Source organism: Chroicocephalus ridibundus, chromosome 13 (assembly GCF_963924245.1).
Source record: "Chroicocephalus ridibundus chromosome 13, bChrRid1.1, whole genome shotgun sequence".
Classification (NCBI taxonomy): Eukaryota; Metazoa; Chordata; class Aves; order Charadriiformes; family Laridae; genus Chroicocephalus; species Chroicocephalus ridibundus.
In genome coordinates this window covers 15389445-15415914 of record NC_086296.1, presented here as the reverse complement: position 1 = coordinate 15415914, position 26470 = coordinate 15389445, and the positions used below count along the sequence as shown (strand labels likewise).

Sequence of the window (26470 nt, the reverse complement as noted above, 5' to 3'; positions counted from 1 at the left end):
GAGCCGTGCCGCACGGTGAAGAGGTTCCTGCTGGCCGGGCTGGCCCTACTGGGCAGCGCCCTGGTGGCAGCCACCCTGGTGGGGGGTCTGCTGGGGCTGGCCTTGGCTGTGTGGCGCCTGGGCGGGCGCCGGCGGGGACAACGGCGGAGGAGGCGGCAGTGTCCCTTCCAGGCCGAGCTGCAGAGCGTGGTGGGGGCTTTGGGCCCCAGGGAGACGAAGAAAAGGGGCGAGGTGGGTCCCCCCCGCCGCAGCCTGGCGCAGAGCTCGGTGTGAGGCGGTGACCCCCCGCTTCCCCAATAAAAGACGCTTTGCTTTTTCTCTAAAGCTTTTCCCGGTGGTACCACATAGATGCCACCACAGGCTGGGGACCTGCCACCGCACCCGGAAGCCACATCTCCCGGTGGTGGTACCTGCCAGGAGTACCAGGTGTGGCGGCGTGTCTGCAGCCCGTGGTGCTGGAGGTGGTGGCACCTGGGGTGGGGAACGCGGGTCAGAAGACACCACTGAAGATCTTGGGCGTGGTGGCAGCCCCTTGGGGACGGTCCCCAGGGCGGTCCTGAGGCTGGTAGTGGCTGTGGAGGGATGGAGGGGTCCCAGCTCGGAGCTGGGGGGGTGACCAGGGTGGCTCTGAGTGTGCAAAGACACCCCCCCCCTGCCCCCATCCCAGGATGGAGATCCCCCAGGCGCTGGGACCCAGCTTGACCCACGGAGGGGACGTGGCAATGGGTCCCCACCAGCTCTGTCACGGTACCCAAGCACCACCCGACGCGGGGTCAGGCTTGAAATGTTTTATTAGGACCAGCCATGGGGCAGGGTGGCCGCGCCGGGGCTGTCCCCGGGGCGAGGGTTCACAGTCGATGGGTCACAGCACCCCAACAGCAGCAGCGCGTCTCGGTGTCCCCAGCGCGGGGGGGGTCAGTGTGGGGCCGGGGGCTCTCCCGGCGCCCCGTAGAGCTTGCGGAGGCTGGAGTCCATCAGGAAATCCACGCTCCTGCGGTGGAACAGGGAGTCAGTGGGAAGCCGGGGGACGTGACAAGGCGGGGGGTGGCTGGGGCTGTCCCCCTCCCCCCCCCCGGCCCCGGGCACCCTGTCCCTCGTGTCACCAGGGCCCCAGCCCTGCCAAAACGGGCCTCACCCTGCTAATCCCCGGCTCAGCTCCTGCTAATCCCTGTCCCCGTGGGGCCGTGGCCTGGCCAGACCCTGACAAAGCCCCTTTGGGGTGGGGACCTCCCCTGCTGTCACCCCACGTCCCCTCCCGAGCCCATACCCGGGACCAGTTCCCCTGAGAGGAGGAGGAGAGCTCTGTCCCTCTGCCGTGGGGAGGGGGTGGTGGCACCTGCTTGTCCCCAGGGTGGCGTCCCTGCGTGCCCCCCAGATGGTGATGACACCTGTGTGTCCCCAAGGGGCTGTCCCTCTGTCCCCCCCCCCAACGGTGATGGCACCTGTGTGTCCCCAAGGGGCTGTCCCTGTGTCCCCCCCCAATGGTGATGGCACCTGTGTGTCCCCAAGGAGGTGTCCCCATGTCCCCCTCCATATGGGGATGGGGTGGTGGCACCCATGTGTGCCCAAGGGGGTGTCCCCATGTCCCCCCCAAATGGGAGTGGGTTGGTGGCACCCACTTGTCCCCAAGGGGGTGGCCCTATGTGTCCCCCTCCCCCATATGGTGATGACACCTATGTGTGCCCAAGGGGCTGTCCCCATGTCTCCCCCCGCCCCCCATATGGGGATGGGGTGGTGGCACCCGCTTGTCCCCTTGTCCCCCCTGTACCTGTCGATGGGGGTGATGATGAGGGGGATGGCGGCCAGCCCCAGGGCAGTGGTGGCCCAGCGGCGCAGGGGCGGTGGCCAGCGGGTGAGGGCTCCCAGCAGGGCCAGCGAGGCGGCACAGAGGCGGTTGATGGTGAAGCCGGGGATGGCCACCGAGGCCAGGCTCTGCCAGACGAAGGTGTCCACCACGGCCACCCCCACCCGCGTGGCCTTCGCGGGGTCCTGCGCGTGGGCCTGTGGGGACAGCGGGGGGGTCAGCGGGTGGCGGCAGCGGCTGGGGGGGGGCGGGGAGGGGGTGACACTCACGGTGGCGGCTCTCCGGCCCTTGTCGATGGCGTCGGCGGTCACATAGGCGGTGGCCACGCCGTAGCTGGCCCACACCACCGGCACCGGCACCAGCGGGCGGAAGGACTCGCCCACCTCGTTGGCGTAACCTGGGGGGCAGGGGGGGTCAGCGGGGCCAGCTGTGTCCCCCCGGGTGTCCCTGTGCCACCAGGAGCAGGGGAGGATCCTGCACGGAGGTGGGGGGTCACCTTGGACCCCGCTGACACCGGTACGGCTGGGCTACCGGTGCCAGTGCCCAGGACCGGGGACCGGTGCCAGTGCCCAGTGCTGGCACCCAGTGTCTGTGCCCCATAACCGGTGCCGGTGTCAGCGCCCGGTGACACAGCCCCGTGTCAGCGCCCGGTGCGAGGTGCCGGGGGCGGTACCGGTGCCTGCTGTGCAGCACCCCTGCCCGGTGTGCGGTGCTGGTAGCTGGTACCAGTACCCGGTGCCCTGCCCGGTACGTGATGCAGTGCCCGGTGTCGGTGCCCGGTGACGCGTGTCGGTGCCTGGTACCCGGTGTCGGTGTCCAATGTGTCGGTGCCTGGTACGCAGTGGCAGTGCCCGGTGTCGGTGTCAAGGTGCAGTGCTGGTACCCAGTGCCAGTGCCCAGTGTTGGTGGCAGTGCCCGGTACCCGGTATCAGTGTCCGGTAACCGGTGTCAGTGCCCGGTAACCGGTGCAGTGGCTAGTGTCAGTGCCCAACGCAGTGCCCGGTAACCGGTGCAGTGCCCGGTACCCAATGCAGTGCCTGGTATTGGTGCCCGGTGACACGTGTCAGCGCCTGGTACCCAGTGTCGGTGCCCGGTGCAATGCCTGATGCGGTGCCCAGTACCCGGTGTCAGTGCCTGGTAACCGGTGCAGTGCCCGGTGTCAGTGCCCGACACAGTGCCTGGTACCCGGTGCCCGGTACATGGTGTCAGTGCCCGGTGTCGGTGCCTGGTACCCGGCGCTAGTGCCTGGTACCCGGTGCCCAGTGTCAGTGCCCGTGTCGGTGCCCGGTGCCCGATGCCCTGTACCCGGTGTCAGTGCCTGGTAACCGGTGCAGTGCCCGGTGTCAGTGCCCGACACAGTGCCTGGTACCCGGTGCCCAGTACATGGTGTCAGTGCCCGTGTCGGTGCCCGGTACCCGGTGTCAGTGCCCAACGCAGTGTCCGGTGCCCCGTGTCGGTGCCCGATGCCCTGTGCCCGGTGTCAGTGCCCGGTGCGGCGCTCACCCAGGTACCGGACCCACGTGTCCCGGTAGAGGTCGGGCTCCGCCGTCCCCATGGCGCGCGCTCCCGCCGCCGCCGCCGCCGCCGCCGGCGCCGCACGAGCCCGCCCCGCCCCCGAGCGCGCGTCACCAGGCCCCGCCCCGCCGCACGCGCCGGCGCAGGGCGGGAACGGCTCGGCGCGGCCGCGAGATGGCGGCGGGGGGAGGGGGGGGGGGCGGGGCCTGGCCGCGCGCGTCACCTCGCCCGCGTCATCCCGGGTCACGTGGGCGGGACGGCGCGGCGGGGCCGGGAGGGGAGAGGGTGGGCGGGTGGCGGGGCTGGTGGGGGCGGTTGTGGGGCTGGAGAGGGGCGGCAGGGCCGGTTGTGGGGCTCAGGGGGTAACAGGGCTGGTTATGGGGCTGGAGAGGGGCAGCAGGGCCGGGTTGTGGGGCTCAGGGGGGCAGCAGGCTTGGTTATGGGTCAGAGGGGGACATCAGGGCTCATTATGGGGCCAAGGGGGCAGCAAGGTGCAGTTATGGGGCTGGAGAGGGGCAGCAGGGCCCGGTTGGGGGTCTGAGGAAGGGGATCAGGGCTGGTTATGGGGCTGGAGAGGGCAGCAGGGCCTAGTATGAGGCTAGAGAGGGGCAGCAGGGCCCGGTTATGGGTCTGCGGGGGGCAGCAGGGCTAGTTATGCAGCTGGAGAGGGACAGCAGGGGTCACTTATGGGGCTGGAAAGGGCAGCAGGGGCTGGTCATGGGGCTGAAGGGGGCAGCAGGGGCTGCTTATGGGGCTAGAGAGGGGCAGCAGGGCCCAGTTATGGGTCTGAAGGGGGGCAGCAGGGCCAGTTCTGGGACTGAGGGACAAAGACCAGAGGAGACCCAGCGCGGTCCATCCCTTTACTCCCCCCACCCCACGCAGCAGCGGCTGGGCGCGGGACCCACATAAGGCACAGAGGGAGGGGGGGGGGGGATGACCCCGGGTGCTCCGGCCCCCTCGGGCCCCACTCAGTCCCCGGCCCGGCTCCGTCAGCTCCAGGGGCTCAGCCCCCTTCCTCCATCCATCCTTCCGGCTGCCGTGCTGGAGGGGGGCACCCGGCCATCGCCGGGGTGTGTGTGGGGGGTGGCGCAGAGCAGCCGCCTGCCCGTCCGTGGGGCCTGGGGGTCCCCCCCCCCGCGGTGCGGGGGACACTGGCTAGGGGCTGTGGTTGAGGGCCACCTCGCTGAGCTTGTCCCCCAGCTTCTGGATCTGCTGGGCGGAGGCGGCGTCGGGCCGCAGCACCTCCACGCTGTAGCTCACCTTCTTGGCGTGGAGGTAGCTGTAGGTGTTGTCGAAGCGCAGGACGTCTGCGGGAGGGGAAACCGGGGCGGGTGGGTGGGTGTCAGGGACACGGGGGTCCTCCGGGATGTGGGGGACCCCCCCCCCCCCCCCTCCAGGGATGGAGGGAGGCACTCACAGATGCCGGGCGTGGAGCAGGTGAGGGAGCCGTCCTCGGGCACCAGGTGGGAGTTGTAGCGTTGGTTGGGGTAGACCTCGGTCATCTCGCCCGCCCGCTGCCGCTCCCCGATCTTGGTCTTCAGGTACACCCCGAAACCCACGTCGGCTCCCTCCGACCTGAACTGCCACCTGGGTGGGAGAGAGGAGATGCGTGGGACACGCGCCCGCCGCTGCGCGTCCCCCCCCTCTTCCGCGGGGGCCTGGAGGTCCCACCTCACCTGAGGACGCAGCCGGGGAAGAGGATCTCGTACTCGACCTGGTGGGACGAGCCGCGGTTGACCACCACCGTGTGCTCGTACTGCTGCGCCAGCTGGTCCCGCACGTAGTAGTGCTGGGGCACGTCCCCCCCGTAGTTGATCTGGAAGGGGATGGAGATGGCCGTAGGGATGGGGGGGGGAGGGAGACCACCCCTGCACCCATGAGGAACCCCGGGGAGGTGGGGGGGGGGGGGTGGTGGTGCTTCTCCTACCTTGCTCAGGCACTTGGGGTTCCCGTCGGGGTCCGTCAGGGTGCCCCCGTACTCCACCGGGATCTGCTCGGGGTCAATGTACTTCTGCAGGACCTCCTTCCAGTTGGCTGGGGGGGTGGAGGACAGCGGGTTTTGGCTGGGGGGGGGGACGCTGGCCGTGACCCATGCGGGGAGCCCCAGCCCGGCCAGGGACCCCCCTCCCAGGGCTGGGGTCTCATCCCTGGGTGGGACAAAACCCGAGGGGACCGTGGCATCCCGTTCTCAGCTGGGGACGCCCTGGGGATGGGGGGGTCAGGACTCACATCCCAGGACCACGACCTTCTTGCGGGTGTCCTCGCTCAGGAAGTGCTTGACGAGGTTGTAGGCCACGGGGAAGATCTTGGGGGCTGGAGGGTGGATGGGGGGGAGGCGTTAGGGTGGGGGTCAGCACCCGGCCGGGGGCGGGGGGGGGACGTGAGCGGGACCCCGGGGCTGAACTCACCCTTCACGATAAACAGACGCTTGAGGGACTCGGGGTAATTCTCCTCGAACATGGACAGGAGCTGCGGGACGGGGGGAGCCTCAGGTCATCCTCCCGTCCCACGTACCCACCAGGGCACGGGGGGAGCGTGGCAGGGCACGGGCCGGGACCCCCACCCCAAAATGCTGCGGGGGGGGTGTGGGGCACCGGCGGGGACCTGCTCTTGCGTCATCCCTCGGGGCCATGAGTCAGCCCCGTCCCTGCGTCACCGCGTCGCCGCCGCAGCCCAGCCACAGTCCCTGTGGGGGCGGGGGGGTCAGACAGGGAGCCCCTCACCTCCCCGTACGTCTCCACGGCCGGCTTCCAGAGGTGCTTCAAGCCCAGGCCCTCGCAGTCATACACCATCAGCACCATCTCGATCTTCTTGCCCAGCTGGGATGGGAGGATGGGAGGGGGCTCAGGTCGTGCCTGGCCCCCACGGGGACCCATAGGAGGGGGTTCCTGGCCAGCCCCAGCGATGGGGTGGTCCCCGAGTGGGTGGTCCCCCCCAGCCAGAGCCTCCTCCCGAGTGTTGGTGTGGGGAGAAGGGATGTCGCGGGCCAGTGTGGCTGCTGGGACAGGGACACGGGCTGGGGACAGCAGGGACATGGGCTAGGGGGTGGGCTGGACGTGGACTTATGGGGCTGGGGAGGACATTGGGTGGTGGGGATGGACCAGATATGGACTTATGGGGCTGGCGGGGACATGGTCTTTGGTGGGATGGACAGGACGTAGACATACGGGGCTGGCAGGGACATGGGCTGGTGGGGACAGCAGGGACGTGGGCCTGCGGGTGACGGAATGGACAGGGACCCGAGGGACCAGCAGTGACACGGGCTGGTGGGGACAGACTGGATGTGGACCTACAGACAGGGCTGGGGAGAACATTGGGTTGCGGAGATGGGCCAGACGTGGACTTATGGGGCTGGCAGGGAGAGGGGCTGGTGGGGACGGCCAGGACATGGTCTTGTGGGGTTGGGGGAGAAGCGGGCTGGTGGGGACAGCGGGGGGACGGGCCGGTGGGGCTGGCAGGGCCGGGCGGGCGCCCACCTTCTGGCTCTGCTTCTCGCACTCGTGCTGCAGCACCTCGCAGTCGCGGAACTTGTTCTTGAGCAGGTCCTGCTTGGAGGCGGAGAAGAGCAGCCCCTTGGCGTCCAGCGGCCCGATGATCTCGTACCAGATGGGGCTGCCCTCCCGGTCGTAGCCGCACATCCCCCCCGACATGTACTTCCTGATCACCTGCGGGGAAGGGGGGGGTCAGGGGGACCGTGCACCCCCCCGCCCCGGCCCTGTAGGGAGGTGGGATGGGGACAGTCCCCTCCAGGGACACCCATCCTGGGGCTGGGGACACCCACCTCGGGGGCCTCCCAGGAGATGATGTTGTCAGCGTCCATGTGCTTGCGGACCTCGATGTGCTGCGGGGGGGGGGGCAGAGCGAGCCGAGGTGAGGGGATTTGGGGACACACAGACACCCCCCCCCCCCCCGCCATGGGATGGGGTGCACCCCGTGGGCAAGTCCCCATTGCTGGGAGAGAAGGGTTGGGCTGGTGGCCCACGGCACACTGTCCCATCCCAGGTGACAACCGGGAGCTTGGTGGCGGTATCGGGGAGGTGTGTCCATCCCCGTTCCCCCCCCCCCCCCAAAAAAAAAACCGCAGGGTGCCCTCTCACCTTGCGGAGCATCGCCTCCGACTTGGGCAGGTCGAAGCAGCGCGCTGCAAGAGAGCAGAGAGCTCAGCCCCGACGCCAGCGCCCCCGGCCCCACCGTGGGGTCTTCCAACCGCCCCCCCCCACCCCCTGGCCCCACCGTGTCCCCCCCCACCCCACCCTGGGGTTACCTCGGAGCCATTTCAGGAGGAAATAGTCGTCCTGGGAGGGCAGGGAGGGCAGCACGTCCTGCAGGTTCTCCCGAAACTGCGGGGAGAAGAGGGGCTGTTGGCGGAGGTGTCCGCGCTCCCACCACAAAAGCCCCAGGGCTGGAGGTTTGTCCCCTCCCTGTTGTCCCCCCCCCCAAAAAAAAAAACCCTTCCAGCCAGGACTGGGACCATCCCAGAAGAGGAGTGTCACCCTGCGCCCTGTCCCTGCCACCGCGTGCAGCCGTGATGAGCGGCCGGTCTCGGCTCTCCTCCCTGGCAGGGGACTGTCCCCAGGACAGCCACCAAGCGCTGGCTGTCCCCAGGCTGGTCCCCTTGCACAAGTGGGGGCTGTCACCCGCCCGGCTGCCCCCAGGGAGGGTCCCGCCGGCCACCCTCGCCCCACAGGGAGCAGGCGGATCAGTCCCCTTCTCCGCCATCACTGGTGGCATCATTTGGGATGGAGCTGGTCACCGGCCGGTCACCGCGCGTCCCCCTGCTCCAGTGACACCCGGCGTTGGCAGGAGGGTGGCAGGGTGCAGAACTGGGGGGGGGGGGGTTGGAGGCACAGGGCACCCCTGGCCACGTGTCCCCGCTCACCCCGGCCAGGCTACGGCCCAAATCTCCGTACGAGCCCGGGACCTCCCCTTAATGAAGCTGATTAGATTCTCTCCCGCTGAATTTAGGTGTAATTAAACCCGGGATTAGCTTCTTCATCCTGAGAAAAACAAGGTGCCGGCGGACGGGTTTGGCAACTCGCCTTCCTCGCCCACCTGCCACCGCCGCCGCCGCCGCGGGAGGGTTTGGGTGCTCCTGTCCCCCGGCCTGCGGGGCATCGCCCGCCCCACGGGGCTCGGCCAGGTCGGAAGGGCAGCGATAAGATAAAGGCGATGGGGTGGGATTCCACCCCTTTGCTGCTGGAGGTGGAACGCACCGGGGATAAAGCCTGGCACCCTGGGCAGGTGCCGGCCAAGGCGTCGGGAATGGGTGGCGTGGCCACCGTGGCGGTGCTGGTGGCTACTGCCGGCCGGGATGGGCATCCCCGGTCCCGGCAGACCCTCGGTGGGGCGGGAGGTTTCCCAACCACCGGTGGGAGCAGTGCGGGGGGGACCGGGGGGGTCACCAGTGCCCGGTCCCGGGGTGTCACCGGCGGGATGTCCCGGCTGGCGAGACCCCCCCCGGGACCCAGCCGGGAGGGTCCTTCCCGGGGGGTAAGGGCTGGAGGGGGGGGGTTGGGGGGGCTCGGCCCCGCTGTGGGGCTGGAGGCGGCGGGGCCGGCAGCGGGGGGGAGGGGGAGGGATGCCCATGGCCGCGGATGCCGGAGCACAGCGGGGCGGCCCCGGGGGCCCGGCCCCGTTCCACCCACCCCCCCCCCGGCTCCCCGGTACGGCCTCACCTGGGCCAGCGCCTCCGCCTGCCGCGGGCTCAGGTCCCCGACGCGGCCGCTCATGGCGCCCCGGGCCCGGCGGGGGATGCGCCGCCTCTGCCGGGCCGCCGGGGCGGCGGCAGGTTGCGGAGCCCCGGAGCACCGCCCCCCCCCCCCCCGCCCCGCTTCCCCGGGTCCGCCCCGCCCGCCCGGCCCGCCCCACCCCGGCCTTGGACCCTGCCCGCGCCCCCTGCCCGCACGGTCAGCGCCCGGCCCGCCCCCGCTCCGGCGAGGCGGGGGCACCGGGGTACGGGGGCTGTGGGGGTCACGGGGGACTGGGAGGCTGTGGGGCTGTAGGGGGCACGGGAGGACATGGGGGCTATGGAGGAGTGCGGGGGACATGGCGGGGTGTGGGGGCTATAGGGGGTATGGGGGCACGTGGGGGCTATGGGGTCTATAGGGGGTATGGAAGCTATGGGGGTCATGGGGAGACCGGGGGGCTATGGGGGGGGGGTACAGTCGGCTATGGGGCTGTAGGGGGCGTGGGAGGACATGGGGGCTATGGGGGAGTATGGAGGGCAAGGGGACTATGGGGGCTATAGGGGGCATGGGGGCACATGGGGGCTATGGAGGAGTGCGGGGGACATGGCGGGGTGCGGGGCCTATAGGGGGCACATGGGAGCTATAGGGGAGTATGGGGGACATGGGGGCTATGGGGTCTATAGGTGGTATGGAGGCTATGGGGGCCATGGGGAGACCGGGGGGCTATGGGGGGGGTACGGTGGGCTATGGGGCTGTAGGGTGCGTGGGAGGACATGGGGGCTATGGGGGAATATGGAGGGCAAGGGGACTATGGGGGCTATAGGGGATATGGGAGCTATAGGGGGCATGGGGGCACATGGGGGCTATGGGGGAGTATGGGGGACATGCAGGCACATGGGGGCTATGGGGTCTATAGGGGGTATGGAGGCTATGGGGGCCATGGGGAGACCGGGGGGCTATGGGGGGGGGGTACGGTGGGCTATGGGGCTGTAGGGTGCGTGGGAGGACATGGGGGCTATGGGGGAATATGGAGGGCAAGGGTACTATGGGGGCTATAGGGGATATGGGAGCTATAGGGGGCATGGGGGCACATGGGCGCTATGGGGTCTATAGGGGGTATGGAGGCTATGGGGGTCATGGGGAGACTGGGGGGCTATGGGGGGGCACGGTGGGCTATGGGGCTGTAGGGTGCATGGGAGGACATGGGGACTACAGAGGAGTATGGGGGACATAGGGGCTAGGGGGACTATAGGGGATATGGGGGGTCATGGGGGGACTAGGGGCTATGGGGGGGGTACGGTGGGCTATGGGGCTGTAGGGGGCATGGGAAGACATGGGGGCTATGGGGGAGTATGGGGGACATTGGGGCTATAGGGGGTATGGGGGCATGGGAGGACATGGAGGCCTCAGGGGGCTATGGGGAAGTATGGGGGCCAGGGGGGCTACGGGGGCTATAGGGGACACGGGAGGCCATGGGGGCTATGGAGGAGTATGGGGGACAGGGGGGCTAGGGGGGTCATGGGGGGACTTGGGGGCTATGGGGGGGGTACAGTCGGCTATGGGGCTGTAGGGGGCATGGAAGGACATGGGGGCTATGGGGGAGTACGGAGGGCAGGGGGGCTACGGGGGCTATAGGGGGCATGGGGGGCTATGGGGGAGTACAGGGGCCATGGGGGGGTATGTGGGCTACAGGGGGTATGGGGGGATTGGCGGGTATGGGGGCAGTATGGGGGGAGTATGGGGGACATGGAGGGGCGTGGGGATTGTGGGCGGGTATGGGGGGCACAGGAGGGTAATGGGGGGCGTGAGGGGGTGTGGGGGGTATGGAGGGGTATGGGAGGTGGGGGGGGTACAGGAGGGCATGGGGGGTATTGAGGGGCGTGGGGCTATGGGGGGCGCAGAGGGTACAGGAGGGTATGGGGATATGGGGGGACGCGGGGGGTTATGGGGGGTGTGGGGCCATGGGGCAGGGGTGGGAAACGACGACAGGGGGGCAGGCAGCAGGGGGAGGGGACGGTGATGGGGACAGCGACAGGGATGGGAGATGGGGGCAGGGGACAGACGTGGGAGCGGGGATGGGCGGGGGGGGTGGGGACAGAGATGGGGACAGGGACGGCTCAGGCACGGGGAGGGGGGGGGGCTGGAGGACAGAGGTAAGGGACAGGGGCAGGGGACAGGGACAGGGGACAGGGCAGAGGCAGCGGGGACAGGGGGCTCACCCTCCCACTGCCACTTCACGTATGGTGGCCCTCGCTCCCCGAGGAGAGGGGACCTCCCTGAGAGGGGGACGCCGGCCAGGGAGGGGGTCCTGGCCAGGAGGAGGGGTCCCTGCAGGGGTCCCACAGCCCCGGCCCTGCCACCCACAGACCTGCTCCAGCCGCGGTCCCCTGTCCCCACTGTCCCCTCCCAGGAGTGCCGTGTGTGGCCTGTGGGGCTGTGCATGTCCCATGGAGCCATGGACGTCCCATGGAGCTCTGCGTGTCCCAGGGAGCCATGTGTCCCCCCCGAATCCATGGATGTTCCAGGAAGCCACCTGTGTCCCATGGAGCCATGGATGTCCCATGGAGCCATTTGTGGCCCATGGCCCAGTGGATGTCCCCTGAAGCCACGCATGTCCCATGGAGATGTGTATATCCCACGGAACATGGATGTCCCATGAAGCCATATGTGTCCCATGGCCCAGTGGATGTCCCATGGAGTTGTCCACATCCCACGGAGCCACCCGTGTCCCATGGACCTATGGATGTCCCATGGAACCATCAGCGTGCCATGGAGCCATACGTGTCCCTTGAAGCCATGGATGTCCCATGAAGTCATACACGTCCCACACAGCCATCTGTGTCCCCATGGCCCTACGGCTGTCCCACAGAGCCATCCGTGTCCCATGGAGCCATGCGTATCCCCTGTCCCACAGAGCCACTGACATCCCGTGCGTGTCCCATGATGCAGGTCCCACCTTCCTGTCCCCTCTGTGGGGCAGCGCTTACGGCGACAGCCCCCCCAGGCTCCCATTTTGATGTTCTCCACCGAAGCCACACAGGACCCATATCGGTGACCGCCATTCCCGGCCCGGCCCCGGAGCCGGATGGTTTTCCAGGTTATTGCTTATGGGAACAAGGATGCTTTGCCATGCGGTTAAACCGGCTCCGGTCGCCGGCCGTGGGCGGAGGGGCCCTGCCCGCCCTGCGATGTAACCCCACGGTTACAACACGCCTGGGACACGGGAGACACTGGAGACACACCCAGACCCGTCCTGCGCTGCCACCGAGTCCCCGTCCCCACCGTGGCCCCTGCCAAAAGCAGGTCAGCGCCGGGGCCCGTGCGGCGGCTAATCCTCCCGGCAAATCCACCCCCCCGGCACACGTGCCGGGCACACGTGGCCGGAGCGGGGCTGGGACGGTGGCACCAGCGGGGCTGCCTGGCACCCGCTGGGACGGGGACGGTGGAGGGGTGTCAGTGGGGGGCGCGGGGGGGGGGGGCAGTTGGATTTGGGGGTACCCGAGTGTTGGCGTGTGCCCGTGTCACCCAGGCGTTTGCCGTGGCCGTGGGGTGTGCGGATGGGGGTGGCCGTGTGTGCAGGGCCGCGCATGTCCCCGTGGCCGTGTCCCCATGGCCGTGTCCTCGTGTGCGCACGTGTCCCCGTGGTACCCCTGCATGGCCCTGCATCCACGGGGAAGCGGGGCTGTGGGGTGCCGTGGGGTGCCGTGGCGGGCCATGTCCCCATGCCTGGCGCTGGCACTGTCCCCGCCCTGGCACCAGTCCCTTTATGGGTCCGGGTGTGCAGTCCCTGTCCCAGTGCCCAGCCATTTCCCAGGCCCTCTCCCAGTCCCTCTTCCTGTCCCGGTCCCTGTCCCAGTCCCTGTCCCAGTCCCAATCTCTGTCTCAGTGCTGGTGCTGGTCCTTGTCCTGCTGCCTGTCCCTATCCCGAGGCTGGTCTGTGTCCTGGTCCCTGTCCCTGTCCTGCTGTCAGTCCCAGTGCTGGTTCCTCTCCTAGTCCCAGTCCCTGTATTAGCCCTGGTCCCTGTCCCAACCCTTGTCCCTGTCCCGGTCCCTGCTCCTTGTCCCTCTCCCAGTGCCTCTCCCAGTCCCTGTCCTCGTCCTCATCCCTGTCCCCGTCCCCATCCCCAACCGGGTCCCAGTGCCTGTCCTCTTCGCTCTCCCTGTCCCAGTGCCTGCTCCTGTCCTGGTCCCAGACCTTATCCCTGTCCTGCTCCCTGTCCCCTGTCCCCATCACAGTGCCTGCTCCCTGTCCCTCTCCCAGTGTCTCTCCCGGTCCCTGTCCTCTTCCCTGTCCCCATCCCCCTCCTGGTCCTGGTCCTTGCCCCTCACCCTGTCCCTCTCCCTGTGCTAGTGCCCATCCCCACCCTGATCCTGGCCCTTGTCCCTGTCCCTGCTCCCTGTCCCTCTCCCGATGCCTCTCATAGTCCCTGTTCCCATCCTGATCCTGGTCCTTGTCCTGGTCTCTGCCCCTATCCCTATCCCTGTCCCTATCTCTGCCCCTAACCCTGTCCCCATCCCTGTCTTGGTCCTGGCCACTGTCCCTGTCCTGCTCTCGCTCCCTGTCCCGGTCTCTGTCCCCATCCCAATTCCTGCTCCCTGTGCCTCTCCCGGCGCCTCTCCCAGTCCCCATCCTCATCCCAGTCCCCCTCCCTGTCCCCATCCCCAACCCGGTCCTGGTGCCTGTCCCCATCACTCTCCCTGTCCTGGTGCTGGTTCCTGTCCCAGTCCCGGCCCTGTCCGTGTCCCACTCCCTGTCCCTGTCCCAGTGCCTGTCCCCATCACCGTCCCTGTCCCTGTCCCACTCCCTGTCCCCGTCCCCGTTCCCCTCCCTGTCCCTGACCCCGTCCCCATCCCTGTCCCTGTTGCTGTCCCGCTCCCTGTCCTCATCCCTGTCTCTGTCCTGGTCCTGGCTGTTGTCCCTGTCTCGTTCCCTGTCACTGTCACGGTCCCACTTCCTGTCCCTGTCCCACTCCCTCTCCCTGACCCCGTTCCCATCCCTGTCCCTGTCCTGTTCCCTGTCCCTGTCCCGGCGCCTATCCCCATTCCAGTCCCCGTCCCTGTCCCCGTCCCTGTCCTGCTCCCTGTCCCCATCCCCGTCCCTGTCTCTGTCCTGGTGCCTGTCCCTATCCCCATCCCTGTCCCTCTCCCAGTCCCCATCCCGGTGCCTGTCGCCATCCCCATCCCTGTCACTGTCCCTGTCCCCATCCCCGTCCCTGTCACTGTCCCGGTCCCCGTCCCTGTCACTGTTCCTGTCCCTGTCCCCATCCCCGTCCCTGTCACTGTCCCGCTCCCTGTCCCCATCCCCGTCCCTGTCCCTGTCCCGCTCCCTGTCCCTGTCCCTCTCCCCGTCCCGTCCCACTGCGGACCCTCTGGCGCCCCCTGGCGGCGGCGGGCGCGGGGCGGTTCCTCCGCGGCGGCAGGGGGCGCTGCGGGGCGCTGCGGGGCGGTGCGGGCGGGCGATGGCGGCGGTGCGGGCCGCGCTGCTGGCGCCGCTGCTGGCGCTCTGCCGGGCCGGGCCGGGGCCTGCGCCCGCCGCTCGCGTCGAGGTGGCGGTGACCGGGCCCGGGCCGGGGGACGGGGATGGGGCCGGGAGCGGGGCGGCGGCGGCCGGCGGCTCCTACACGCTGCGTGGGGCCGTGCTGGGCGGCCGCGGCGGGCCCGGCCGAGGGGCTCCGCGGGAGGAGGAGGAGGAGATCCGCGGCCGCCTGCTGCTGGTGAGCACCGGCACCGGGGGGGAGACACCGGGAGGGGCACCGGGGGGAGCCGGCACCGGGGATGGGACCGCGGGGAACCGGGCACCGGGGGGAACCAGGCACCGGAGGGAGGGGGGCGCCGTGGGGAACCAGGCACCGAGGGGAGCCGACACCGGGGGTGGGACCGGGGGGAACGGGCATCGGGGGGAGCCGGCACCGGGGGGAACCAGGCATCGGAGGGAAGCGGGTACCGGAGAGGCCGGGCACCGGGAGCTGAGGGGGTTTTGGGCACAGGGGAGGGAATGGGGGAGGGGGGAGCAGTGGGAACTGGGGGCACTGGGAGACGCTGGAGGGGGGCAGTGGGCACCGGACAGTGGGGGGGAATGATGGGGGGAGCAGTGGGAACTGGGGGGGCATTGGGAGACACTGGAGGGGGAGCCAGTGGGCACCGGGGGGAGTGGTGGGGGGAGCAGTGGGAACTGGGAGGCACTGGGGGGGGGGGGGGGCTGCGGGCACTGGGGGGGAATGGGGAGGAGCAGTGGGAAGTGTGGGGCACAGGGGACACTGGGAGGAGGCTTTGGGCACTGGGGAGGGGGAGCAGTGGGAACTGGGTAGCACTGGGGGGGGGGGGCTGTGGGCATTGGGGGTGCAGTGGGCACTGGGGGTTGGTGGGGAGGCCATGGGTATGGGGAGGCAGTGGGGCAGGCAGCCGGGGGGTGCTGCTGGCCGGGGGTGCCCGGCGGCAGAGGGGAGGTGCAGGCAGGGGTGGGGGGCAATGGGGACCAGATCTCATCCTCTCTGTCACCCCAGCTGCTGTCCCCGTCCCCGTGCAACGCCCGGCTCCCCAGGGCACCCTGGGGATGCGGAGGTGCTTTGGGGGTGCCCTGAGCCTCGGGCGTCCCCCCTGGCTCTCACCCCGGCTGACGCTGCCGTGTCCCCCCCAGGTGGGAGACGCGGAGCCCGAGCTGGGCGCTGCCGACAGCTGGATTGGCGTGGTGCCCGTGGGCGAGGAGCCGGCCGAGGTCCCCCGGGGCGCCAAGGAGGAGTCCTTCACCGCCGCCGTCGTCAGCAAGGTGACTCCTGCTGGCCCAGGGACCGCCGTGGCGTTTGCTGGTCACAATCCCGCAGGGCACCTCCTGTGGGGGCTCCTCACCAGATTGGGGGCGGGGGGGAGGGGGGGGGTCCTGCCCTGTGCTTGGTGGCAGGTGGGTCCTCGACGGGGCTCCCGGGCAGTGCCAGCCCCTCTTGGGTCCCTTGGGCCCTTCAGCCAGGGCAAAGAGGCAGCGGGACAGGAGCCGAGGGAGGGCACAGCCCAGCTGCCCATCCCCCTGCCTGTCCTGCCCTCTGAGCCTGTGCCCTCTGCCTCCGCAGATGAAGCGAGCCCTGGTGCTGGGGGCTTCAGCCCTGCTCATCCTGGCGCTGAACCAGAACGCCATCCGGGAGGTAGGAGAGTCCCGGCGGCGGGTCCCCGAGCCGGTCTCGTGCCCCGCTGACGGCTCTTGCTTTCCTTTCCGATGCAGCTGGATGTTTCCCAGCTTCTTGCCAAGCCTGTGATCGTGATCCAGTCCTCGGACAACGTCACCAAGCTGCTGGGAGCGCTGCTGCGGTACGGGCTGGGGCAGCGGGAGAGGCTGGGCGAGAGCCGTGGCTCTGCGCCTGGTCCCCTGCCTGGCTGTGACAGCCAGGGGCTGCCCTGGGAGGGGTGTCTCTCTCACAACGCATCGCGTTTGCAGGGCTGGTGACGAGCTGCCGCTGTGCCAGGTGGGGCCGAGACGTGTTTCCAGGGAGGGTTTGAGTCAGATCCAGCCCTTCCACAGGGCTTGAGCCCTTCCATGGGTCCCCACGCGGTGGCAGGGGCCGACAGCCGCCTCGCCCAAGATTTTTAGGAGTCTCAATACAAATTTAGCCAAGCTGTCTGGTTATCAGCACGGCACCGGCATCTCCACCTCCTTTGGCGGCGTTTATTCCCACCGCCTACAGTTTTAGGCCCCCCCTCGGTCCTTCTTACACATGGTAAATTGGTGTCGTGGATGGGGAAACTGAGGCACAGTGATGGGAGGGAGAGACCTGTTCAAAGTTGCCCAGAGGACGCTGGGAAGGGGGATTCTCGTTGTCACCTCCCCTGCGTGTTCCTCTGTCCCCGGTGGTCCCCCTCAGCGGCGGCTCAGTGTGGGCTGGCAGTCCCTGCGGGGAACGGGGAGCTCCCTGGCACTGGGGCGCTGCGGGACGGGTCCTGCTGTGCCCACGGCATTGACGCTCTTGCCTTTTGCTCACCAGGGGGCTTCGGGCAACGGCGAAGATCACGTACCAGGCGGTGCTGCTGGAGAACCTGGTACGTAGGTCCTCCTCCTCCCGGTGGGAGGGCAGGGGCATGGCCGTAGGAGCCAGATCCACGAAGGCTGTTGAAGCTGCCGGTGCCTCGGTTTCCCCAGAGGCTCGTTCCGTGGGAGCGGGGCAGCTGGCAGCCACCGGCGGTTCCTCCTCCCCTTGACACGTGTGACCCAGCCAGCGCGGCGGGTCCCCCAGCCTTGGGCAGCGCCGCGAGCCCTCGCGGCCATCGGCAATGCCGTCTCCTGCCTCGCAGGGAGTGACCCTCACCCTGTGGTCGACCTGCGGCCTCTCCCGAGGGGGTCTCTACGGCGAGTGGCAGGGGGTCATCTGCACGGGGGAGAACAGCTCGCAGGTCCAGGTATGTGCGCCGGCGCCGGCGAGGGCTCCTCATGCAGCCGGGGTTCCTGGTGTGGGGGCAGCAGCAACGGCAGGGCTGGGAATGGAGTGGGAGGTCTCTGGTTCGCCCCCGACCCCAGTCCCTGACCGCCCGCCGGCGCTGTTCCTGCAGAAGTACCTCCAGCAGCTGTGGAACACCATCCTGCTGATCGCCCTGCTCCTCTGCACCGGGGTCATCGTGCAGGCCCAGCGGCAGTCGCGGCAAGAGCCGTCGGAGCAGGATGCCGAGGTGGGAACATCTCTGCTCTGCTCCTCGCCGGGGACGCTGGCAGCCAGGGTCTGAGCCTCTGCTCTGCCTTCGCAGCTGGACCTGAAGCAGCACATTCGGCGGCGGCTGTCGGCCCTGAAAACGCGGCGGTACCATCCTGGCAAACCGCTCCAGAGCCGGGGCTGCGAGATCGATAGCTGCGCCGTCTGCTTGGACCAGTTCCACAAGAGTCAGGTAGGTACTGGGGGGACTGGTGCTGCGCTGGGAGGCCTGGAGCCTGTCCTGGTCACCGCTTGGGACCACCTGTGCTCGAGCCGTCCCTTTGCTGCCCGGACTGGGGACGGGGTGTCCCTGCCAGGAAGCCACGTGGCAGAGGATCGTCCCCCTCCCCGGGCAGCGGGATGGTGGCAGGGTTGTGACCCAGCCGCTGCCATCCCCGTACCCCGACCCGGTCGGGCTCATGTCTGCCATCCACTTCCCTCCCCGCAGTGGCTGCGGGTGCTGCCCTGCTGCCACGAGTTCCACCGGGACTGCGTGGATCCCTGGCTCCTCCTGCAGCAGACCTGCCCTCTCTGCAAGCGCAACATCCTGGGTGAGAGCCGCGGGGACCGGGCTGAGGGCTGGCGAGCAACCGGACCCCCCCAGGCTCTCCGTGTGATGGCCTTCCATCCTTCTCCCTTCCAGGGAACTGCTGCACCGAGAGCTAGCTGGCCCGACGGACGCGCTCCGGGGACAGACCCATCGCCGCTCCGGGGAGAGGGAGGGGGGCAAGGGGTGCTCAGTAAGCGGCGCTCGCTGCCGGAGCGGCTTCGGCGCGGCTGTGCCCGTCGCAGCGCCCGGCCATTTGGAGAGTGAAGGGTCTCGGGGCTCTCCCTGCTGGGCGTGAGTAGAGGGGTGGGGGGGGTCCAGACGGCCAGTGCCAGGGGGCTGTGGGAGCGGGTGCTGGGAAAGGACACTACGGGGGGGGGCACCCATGGGTGTAATGAGTTGGGGCACGCAGAGCCCTGGCCTGGCTGCACTCCTTCCCTGCTTGTAGTAATTTTTCTAAGTCTTTTTTTGTGGGTTTGTTGGGTGGGTTTTTTTTTTTTTTTAAATCTATTTTCTGATGGCTGTGACAGGGTGGGCTGAGCCCGGCTTGGGGCCATCTTGCACCCGGCGTGAGCCTCTCTGCCCCCCGGGTGCCTTGGGTGGCAGATCTGCCGGGGACGGGGGTGGCAGGGCTGCCGGGCGACCTGTCGCATCGCCGCGGGAGGGCAGGGGGAGTTGAACGCTTTATTTATACTAACTTATTAGAAAGGACGGCACGAGTCAGCTGCAGAGACCGAACACGGGGCTTGTTTGACCAAACGTGTGCCGCGGTGGCCGGGGACTCGCCGTGAGCCCTGAGCGGCTCCTGTTCCACGCGGCGGACAGAGTCTGCTGGGCTGCAGCATCGCGCGTGTCCGTCTCTATTAAATACAGAGCAAGGACAGGCTGCCATGTCCTGTTGCGACGTTGTTTGGGCGTTCAGGGCCAGCCTGCACGGGTGGCTCGGTGGTCCGTGGCCCCTCCGGGTGTTGGTGGCTGCCGGCAGAACAGGGAGAGCCGCTTTCCCAGGCTGTGCCGGTGAGCCAAGGGCAGCTCGGACTCCTCAGCCCCAGCCCAGCTCTGCCTTCCTCTTCAAAGCAACGTGGCCACATCCCCGTCACCTCCTGGGAATGTTTCTTGGCGTGCGCAAAGACATGCTGTGCCCAGGCATTGTCCGGCTGACGGCACGGTGGGAGCTGTGCTGGGGACTCCAGCAGCAGCTTAGCCGTGGGCGACAGAGCTCCAGCGCCCTGGAATGTCCCTGGCCCCGCTCGGCTGAGTGTGCAGGGGCAGCTCCGCACGCCCAGGGAGTGTTTCCCCCTCCCCAGGGGCTCCTCGCCTGGTGTGGGTCCGTCCCATGGCTGCCGGCCGGGGAAAGGCAGCCCCAGCCTGGTCCCTGCAGCGGGGGCTACTCCTGGGACTGCCGTCCTGAGGGAGAAGAGAAGGGGACGCGCCAGCCCAGCCCCCTGCGCCCTCACCCTCGCTTTTACCACAAGCCACAGCCTTGCCCAACGGAGAGGGACAACAGGGGAAACTGCACGGACCCGTTCGGAGCCGCAGTCCTGCAAAAAACAAAGTGAAGCAACAGCCGGAGGCCGGCTGGTGGCTGAGCCGGGGCAAAGCCGCCGTGGCGACCGTCTCCCTGGGCTTCCTAGGTCTGCCGCGTGTGGGCTTGATGGGACCGGCAGAGAGCCCGGGTTTCCCAAGGGAAGGCGCCTTCATGGTGCACAAAGAACGGGTGACGAGGTCCCACGGGGCAGGGCAGGTGGCTGCTTGTCAAGCTCTTCATTTCTGCTTCAGTCTCACGAGCGTTTATTTGCGGTGGCCGCCGGTGCGGCGAGAGGCGAGGGGCAGCATTCTGCCTGTCCTCCTTGGCTCGGGGGGGCTGAGCACCAGGCCCTCAGCTGGCAGCGAGAGGCAGGGTCCGGCCTTGCAGGTGGGCTCTGCTGAGAGCGGCTTTGACCGCTGGCTGCTGGGAGCTCGCTGCCGGGCTTCGCCGGCGCGTCCGTTTGTCCCGGTGCTGTCCCTGCTGCCTCGGCTGCCGGGCCGCCTGCGGGCGATGGGAGCGGTCAGAGGGGAGGAAGAAGAGGGACGGTCCCAGCCCCTTCCTCTGGGTTCCGACTCACCCTGCGTCCTGCCCGCCGGCCTCCCCGCCGCGCTGGCTGCTGAGCTGAGACCACAGCTGGGTCTGCGGGACGAGCTGGGGACAAGAAGAGGGGGGGGTGAAATTGCCAGCCCGTGCTCAGCTCCAGTCACAGCCCCTCTGCCCTGGGCAGCCGTCACCCCTGAGCCGGTGGCACAACGGCCACAATGGGGCTGATGTAAAGGAGCTGGAAACCAGTCCCGGGCACCTCAGCCGGGCAGCTTTCCCTGCCAACACCAGTTAACCCAGACCGATGTCCCAGTAGCTCCTGTGCCCAGGCCCTGGAGCTCAGCCCCGTGCAGGCTGGGGAAAGCAGCTGCTGAGTCGCAGGGGACGTTGTGTGAGGAGCCCCGCAGCCTTTTGCTCCTCGCAGCCTTCTCACAAGGGTACCTAAACAGGGAACAGGTCCCTGGAGGATGTGGGACAGCGGCGGGGGCCACGGGGTGGTCTCGGGGTACGCAGCACCCCGCTGGCGCGTGCGCCCCTCTCCCTGGCGGCACCCAGCCCGCCCTGGCTTGAGCGCGGCCTCACCTTTAGCACGCCGTGCTCAGCAGCCGACTTCACCTTGGCTAGCGCCGACCTCAGCCGCGCGTTCTCCTGCTCCAGCACGCCGATCCGGATGCTGTTGGCCTGCAGCTGCTTCTCCATGTCCTCGGTCAAGCTCCCGGTGCCTGCAAACAAAATACGAGGTTCTCGCAACAGGAGCTGGAGCTCAGCCCGCTGCTCCCTGCCTGCTCGGAGGTGTTGGCAGCAGCCCTGGGTGGCTGCCCGCTGGAAAGGAGCTTGTCCCAACTGGGGAGCACCAGCACAGCCTGGGAGGCGGCAACTGGATCCCAAAACCATGCCAGCTGAAGCCGTGAGGGCAAAGCAAGCTCTGCCCATGTCCTGGCCCTGCTTTGCTTCCTGGCCCAGAGGTGGGATGAACAGCAGCCACGTAGGGAGGCGTGTAAAGACGGCAGCAGCTTAGCACAGCCCAGGGCCTGAGTCCTTCCTGGCTGTTAGTGGGAGAAATGGTGTTGTACAAATAATACTGGTGCATCCGGGGCTGGCGGGATCCCCTGGGAGACCACAAGGGCACTGCGGGGAAAGCGGGTGCTGCGGCCCTCTCCCTTACTCTCAAACTGCGTCTCGACGGGGACGTGGAGCTCGGGGAAGAACACCAGGAGCCTCTCCCGCTCCTTCAGCTCCCGCGCCTGCTCCTCCAGCCTGGACACGTTCGCCTGCAGCTCGGAGACAGTCTGCTCCAGGTTCAGCTTCTCCCGCCGCAGGGCGTCCAGCAGCTCCTGCGGGACACAGCAGAGAGGCGCTGAGGTTTGCAGTGTGCCCAGGGGGGAGAGGGGTCTTCCCCCAGGGGGTCCCGGGAGGAGATGGCCACGTGGCAATGTCACATCAGAGTCCCCCTCCTGGGAAAACTCTTGTCGATGGGTGGGGGACGGGGCAGCGGGTGGCTCCTGACACCCCTATGTCCCACACCAGCAGCTCCCCAGGGAGCCCCGCTCCCACAGCCCCCCCAGACGCGTGCTGGCTGCCAGCACTGACCTGCTGCGCCCGTAGCTGTTGCCCGCTCTGCTCCCGGCGCTCCTCCAGCTGCTCTGCCAGCCTGGCCTTGTCCTCCTCGGCCTCTCCCAGGCTGGCTTGCAGTTCCTCACGCTCCTGGTCCAGGCTGTCGAGCTGCTGCAGCAGGGCCCTCTGCTTGGCCTGCAGGGACTGTACAGGGCAGGGGAGCCCGCATGGGGCTGCTGCTGCACCCACTCACCACCACCCTCACACGAGCTCAGCCCACTCCCACGGCACGCCGTGGGGCTGCAGAGCAGCTCCAGAGCAGGGGAGAGCGAGCCCGGCCATACCTCCTCGTGCTTCAGCATGCTCTCCACTTTGGCCTTCTCCTTCTCCAGCTGGGTGGTGGTGGTGCTCAGCTCCTGGCCCAGGCTCTCCCGCTGCTCGGTGAGCAGCTGCACCTTCTCCTCCAGCTCCAGCAGCCGGCTCTTGGCCACCATTGTCGTCCTCATCTCCTCCAGCAAGGTCGTCTTGGTCACCTCTGGGGAGAGACACAGAGCACCTTTGGCCAGGCTGGGCAGGAGGGGGAGAAGCTCCCAGATAAGGTGTTCCCGAGGGGGCCCTAAACCCTCCACAGGCCCTGGCGAGGGGGAGGCAGGTCTGACGAGAGGGCTGCGTCCCCCTGAATTTCCACCAACGCAAGCCCACTCTGGTGCTGGGTAATGTTTGGGCATTGTAATGGAGGCTTGTCCTCCCCGCCATTCCCACCAGCTGGGTGACATCTGGGCACTGCAACGAAGGAGGCTCATCCTCCCCCTGGTTCCCACCAGTGCTATACCCGACCAATTCTGGGGGAGCCAGGCGTTACATGGGTGTAAAACGCTCGTGAGATGAGAGCAAGGCAGGGGGAGTGATGCACCAGCCGGGTGAGCCCCAGGGGTCCTTACCCAGCTCCTGCACAGCAGCCTGCTTCGCAGCCAGCTCCTCCTTTAAGGCAGAGAGTCGCTCTTCCAGCAAAGCAGCTCCTAAATCAGCACAAAACCACTACTAAACATTAAACAGCTCCTCAAAGGAACTAAAAGGAGGCAGCAAACGGCTACGCCAAAGCATTTTTCATCCCGTGACTGTACCGTGCTGTGCTTCAGCAGGGAGGAGGCAGCAAGAGGATGTGGACAACCAGCTCCCGCTGTCTGCGGTTACTCACAGCAGGGAACAGCCCCGGCACCTACCAAAATCAGTGGCAAAAGCCCTGCTCACGGTGGCGGGATCAAGATTTGACCACAGACTCCATGCTTCTCATGCAAATACCCACGGACCTGGGAGGGGATGCTGGGAACAGCACTGTACCTCTCCGTAAGTCATCCTTGTCCTGCTCCAGCCTGGCTACAGCCTGTAAATACTCTTTGTGCTTTACTTCCAGGTTCTGCTCAGCCTCCTTCCTCTGCTGCGCTTGGGTCTCCTTCTCCGCCTGAAGCAACCGGGAAAAGTCCTCAACCTGTTTCTGCAGCTTGTCCTTCTGTTTCTGCGACTCTTCCAGCTCGGACTTCAGAGGGTTGACCTGCTGCAGCAGCAGCTGGAGGTGTTTGCTGATCCGGGAGAGGTCCTTGCTCTGCTCCGAGGCCCAGTAGCTCACATCCATTGCAGAGAGGGTCCTTCTCCCTGTGGGCTCCTCCACCATCTCCTGGAACCTGCTCAAAGCCGAGGGGATGTTCTGGCTCCGGCAGATGCTGGTGATGGTTTTGCCGACCTCGCGGAGGCTGGCCTGGGCGCTGGCGCAGGTGGCGCAGGGGCCCAGAGATGACCCGGTCGTCTGTGAGGGGATGCTGCGGCTGCTCTCGGCCATGCTGCAGGCAGCCCTGGGCAGGGAGCTGCGCAAGGCATTGCCATCTGGTACACAGACACCCGATGACGGGCACGGAGAGGCAGACCGGGCAACTTCTGTGGAAGTTCTTAACTCCAAAGCAGCAGGCGAGCAGCGTTTCAGGCTCTCCTTCTTCGGTTTCTCAGCCTTGGGGGTGGATTGCAGTGTGGGGTTCTCCTTCCTGCAAGCCTTCTTCTGGTGGAGAGAGCACAGAACAAAACCTGGGCTCAGATTAAACAGAGTCAGCTGCAAATGATCCATAAGAGCCCAAATACAGAGGCGTGAAGCATGGGGACAGGACACCAGTGCAGCCAAGGAACGACGAGGGCAGCGAGCCCTTCTCTTGGGAGGAGAGGAGTTCCTAGAGCTTGGAGGAGGGCAGCTACCAAGCGCTCAGATTCCACGTTCACTGTGCTCCGTTACAACCAAAGCATGTGGCCAACAAGCAAAATTAATTAGCTTCCCACTCCCTGATGCGGGGTACAGGGGAACTGAATTTTTACAAGCTGCCAGGCAGCTTTCCAGCCACCACCACCGGAGCTGTGGTTTCACGATGGGAAGCCTCAGCAGTGAAACCTGCTCCCCGCCTCCCCTTCTTGTGACTGTCCCTTCCTTCCTACCTCCTGTGCTGTCTCCTGGTTACGCCAGATGAATTATTGTGAGACTTTGCCACAAAAGGGATCATTTTGGGGGGCAAAAAATGCAAGGGAGTGGTGTAGTGTTTTCACCACACATTATTTCAGTGATTTGAGCCAGCTCAGCCTACAAACAGTGGGGTGGGCAGAGCTGCAGGGGCAGTAAATTGGCAGGAGAATATTTTTCCAAGCAATAAGGACAGCCAGGCTCGCCCATCCTGAGATCCTGGTGGAGGAGGATGGATCCAGCGGCATGGCTGGGAGCAGTGGTGAGAGGAGGGAAGGGACTCAGGCCGGGAGGGGACAGTGCGGGACAGATGTGTCCTGTCTGACACACAGGTCAGCACTCGGAGGGTGATGAGCCAGAAGCACATCTGGCATGGCCACCGCGTGTGTCACAGGGCATCCCCAAGACGGATCGTGATCTCAGCACAGTCCAAATCATTTGGGACATTTCCATGAGCCCTGCACTCAGCACACGGGGCCCCACAACACTCAGGGCCCCCAGATGTCCCACCTCGGCCAGGAGCTGCTGGTAGAAGGCCCCCAGTTTCAGCATGCTGCACCAGTACCTCCTCGCCGTCAGCCCCGCGGACATGCAGGGTCCCACTGCCTGCGCTGGGGGGACGGCTTGCTCGCTGAGCAGGTTTTCTGCGTAGCCCGTGAAGCTCTGAAGCAGCAGCAGCAACCTTTTTCAACAGAAACAAAACGCAGCTTAGAGCAACAGAGTATTCGTAATGGAGAATGGGCCCTTAGCGTTTAAGAGCGCAATGCGCCTGAAGGGCCAGTGCCAAGGCAAGTGAGGTTGTCACCCCTCCCCATCCCTGGGAGAGAGTGATTTTGGCAAAGGAGGGTGGATATCAGCGTGCCTGTGACCCCTCCCTGGCCTGAATCACTCCACGGAGCAGGGTTTAGTGGGATGAAAATCCTCCTGCAGCTGCCGGGACACAGGCTGCGTGCGCTGCTTGCAGCCAGTCACTTCCAGTTAGCCTCTACCAAAAGATTTGGGGCACCCACGCTGCCGATCTCAAACCCTAATTGTCAGGGCCAACAGCTGCGTGGGAATGGCTCATCTTTTAAAACAGAGTCGTATCTATTTCACCCAGATTGCAGAAGGCACCTTTGCCTCCCAGGCCTGTAAGTGCAGCTGTGTCTGAGTGTTCCCAAGATTTCAGGGGGCAATTTAATGAGCCTGCCCCCATCTGCCCACGTGCCCCCGGCTCCCATGCAGAGCGGTGGCTTGCTCTGCTCCTTTGTGGCCAGCATTTGTGCTGGTAGCTCTGAGCTCTCAGCAGGGAAAGAAGTGGAGGTTTAAAACTCAGTGTAGAGCCGCAGAACACGAGGCCGAGGTGCTGGCCCACTGCTCATCATGGAAACACGCAGGGGAAAAAAGCATCCAAAACACTCAGCTGCATTCGACAGGCTGGACACACAACTGTCCCCTTCCCTGTGGGGGTAAGGCGCCACTCTGCCAGCCAAGCTTCTTTTAAGAGGGGTGGCTGGGGCTGGCTTTGCCGTCTCACCTGTCGATCACCAGCTCCAGCAGCACCACGTGGGAGTGCTGGGTGAATTCGGGATCGTTCTCAGCGTAGCTGTACCGCTCCAGCAGCGCCGCCAGGTCCAGCTCGCAGGACACTTTATCGGGGAATTTCCAGGAGGGGAAACGCACGGCCCCAGCCCGGGAGGAGACATCGGCGATGGCTGCCTGCAGGTCCCTCAGGTCGGCCCGCAGGCTCTCCATGCAGCCGGGGTGGCCCAGGAGGTGCGCCATGTTGCTGAGGTGGCGGCACCGGGCCTGTGGGCAAGGGCCTGCAGGCTGCAACAAGGCCCGCGGGCTGCGACAGGGCCAGGGCCGGAGGGATAGCCCTACAGGGGACAGGCGGCTGGGCCAGCACAGTGGCTGCTGGCGCTGGGGACCCCCGGGGGGTGCTCCAGGGAGTCCCGGGGCGAGGAGGGGCCGGGCCGAGGCCTGTTCGGGGTCGCGCCGACAGGGACGCGCCTACCCGCGCCGCCGCCCGCTGCTATGGCAACGGCGCAGGCCACGCCCCCCGCCCCATGGTACAATGGTACGCTCCTCCTGCTCCGCCCCCTCCTTTAGGGATTCCCCCCCCGTGTGCTGCGTTAATGGCACTT

At 67.2% G+C, this 26470-nt stretch overlaps 4 protein-coding genes across 9 annotated transcripts; 1 reads left to right on the top strand and 3 right to left on the bottom strand.

Moving 5' to 3' along the window:
- Positions 1–773: 773 nt before the first annotated feature.
- MTFP1 (mitochondrial fission process 1) lies at positions 774–3467 on the bottom strand. Its single transcript, XM_063351318.1, has 4 exons — positions 3308–3467; positions 2074–2201; positions 1769–2001; positions 774–991 (listed from the first exon to the last, which is right to left on the bottom strand). Exons 1-4 carry the CDS (start codon positions 3357–3359, stop codon positions 916–918), a joined length of 489 nt encoding a protein of 162 aa, XP_063207388.1. The 5' UTR covers positions 3360–3467; the 3' UTR covers positions 774–915.
- A 698-nt stretch (positions 3468–4165) lies between these two features.
- SEC14L2 (SEC14 like lipid binding 2) lies at positions 4166–9137 on the bottom strand. Its single transcript, XM_063351317.1, has 12 exons — positions 8995–9137; positions 7584–7659; positions 7417–7460; positions 7101–7160; positions 6796–6984; positions 6043–6138; positions 5728–5788; positions 5549–5632; positions 5247–5353; positions 4996–5135; positions 4737–4906; positions 4166–4626 (listed from the first exon to the last, which is right to left on the bottom strand). Exons 1-12 carry the CDS (start codon positions 9046–9048, stop codon positions 4475–4477), a joined length of 1233 nt encoding a protein of 410 aa, XP_063207387.1. The 5' UTR covers positions 9049–9137; the 3' UTR covers positions 4166–4474.
- A 5315-nt stretch (positions 9138–14452) lies between these two features.
- RNF215 (ring finger protein 215) lies at positions 14453–19103 on the top strand. The gene is made up of 10 exons (XM_063351314.1): positions 14453–14720; positions 15644–15772; positions 16071–16142; positions 16220–16305; positions 16977–17031; positions 17284–17388; positions 17539–17655; positions 17731–17868; positions 18124–18226; positions 18319–19103. Exons 1-10 carry the CDS (start codon positions 14466–14468, stop codon positions 18339–18341), a joined length of 1083 nt encoding a protein of 360 aa, XP_063207384.1. The 5' UTR covers positions 14453–14465; the 3' UTR covers positions 18342–19103.
- Positions 19104–19225: 122 nt separating this feature from the next.
- CCDC157 (coiled-coil domain containing 157) lies at positions 19226–26401 on the bottom strand. Of its 6 annotated transcripts, XR_010073186.1 has the most exons (11): positions 25861–26401; positions 24855–25026; positions 23189–23897; positions 22789–22866; positions 22192–22382; positions 21884–22051; positions 21459–21627; positions 20876–21015; positions 20596–20734; positions 20328–20401; positions 20192–20251 (listed from the first exon to the last, which is right to left on the bottom strand). XR_010073186.1 is itself a non-coding variant. In XM_063351309.1 (10 exons), the coding sequence occupies exons 1-10, from the start codon at positions 26106–26108 to the stop codon at positions 20014–20016; spliced, it is 2187 nt and encodes a 728-aa protein (XP_063207379.1). In that variant the 5' UTR covers positions 26109–26401; the 3' UTR covers positions 19226–20013. The 6 variants fall into 6 exon arrangements, 4 of the variants coding, with proteins under 4 accessions (XP_063207379.1, XP_063207381.1, XP_063207380.1 ...); XM_063351309.1 differs by lacking the exon at positions 20596–20734 and having other exon boundaries at positions 19226–20251; XM_063351311.1 differs by lacking the exon at positions 20596–20734 and having other exon boundaries at positions 19226–20251; positions 20909–21015.
- Between the last annotated feature and the right edge of the window lie 69 nt (positions 26402–26470).

Bases quoted from the DNA above. Each gene is read 5' to 3' on its own strand.
- RNF215 (XM_063351314.1), top strand. From the start codon at position 14,466: ATGGCGGCGGTGCGGGCCGCGCTGCTGGCGCCGCTGCTGGCGCTCTGC. The intron at 16,306-16,976 runs GTACGGGCTGGG...TTTGCTCACCAG, and splicing joins CTGCTGGGAGCGCTGCTGCG to GGGGCTTCGGGCAACGGCGA. The intron at 17,032-17,283 runs GTACGTAGGTCC...CCTGCCTCGCAG, and splicing joins CGGTGCTGCTGGAGAACCTG to GGAGTGACCCTCACCCTGTG.
- CCDC157 (XM_063351309.1), bottom strand. From the start codon at position 26,108: ATGGCGCACCTCCTGGGCCACCCCGGCTGCATGGAGAGCCTGCGGGCC. The intron at 25,027-25,860 runs GTGAGACGGCAA...CTGTTGAAAAAG, and splicing joins CTGGAGCTGGTGATCGACAG to GTTGCTGCTGCTGCTTCAGA. The intron at 21,628-21,883 runs GTCAGTGCTGGC...TGTGTCCCGCAG, and splicing joins AACAGCTACGGGCGCAGCAG to GAGCTGCTGGACGCCCTGCG.
- MTFP1 (XM_063351318.1), bottom strand. From the start codon at position 3,359: ATGGGGACGGCGGAGCCCGACCTCTACCGGGACACGTGGGTCCGGTAC. The intron at 2,202-3,307 runs GTGAGCGCCGCA...CCTGCCCCCCAG, and splicing joins CACGTGGGTCCGGTACCTGG to GTTACGCCAACGAGGTGGGC. The intron at 992-1,768 runs GTACAGGGGGGA...GTTCCACCGCAG, and splicing joins ATCATCACCCCCATCGACAG to GAGCGTGGATTTCCTGATGG.
- SEC14L2 (XM_063351317.1), bottom strand. From the start codon at position 9,048: ATGAGCGGCCGCGTCGGGGACCTGAGCCCGCGGCAGGCGGAGGCGCTG. The intron at 7,461-7,583 runs GTAACCCCAGGG...GCTCTCTTGCAG, and splicing joins CCTCCTGAAATGGCTCCGAG to CGCGCTGCTTCGACCTGCCC. The intron at 5,136-5,246 runs GTAGGAGAAGCA...ATCCCCTTCCAG, and splicing joins ACCCCAAGTGCCTGAGCAAG to ATCAACTACGGGGGGGACGT.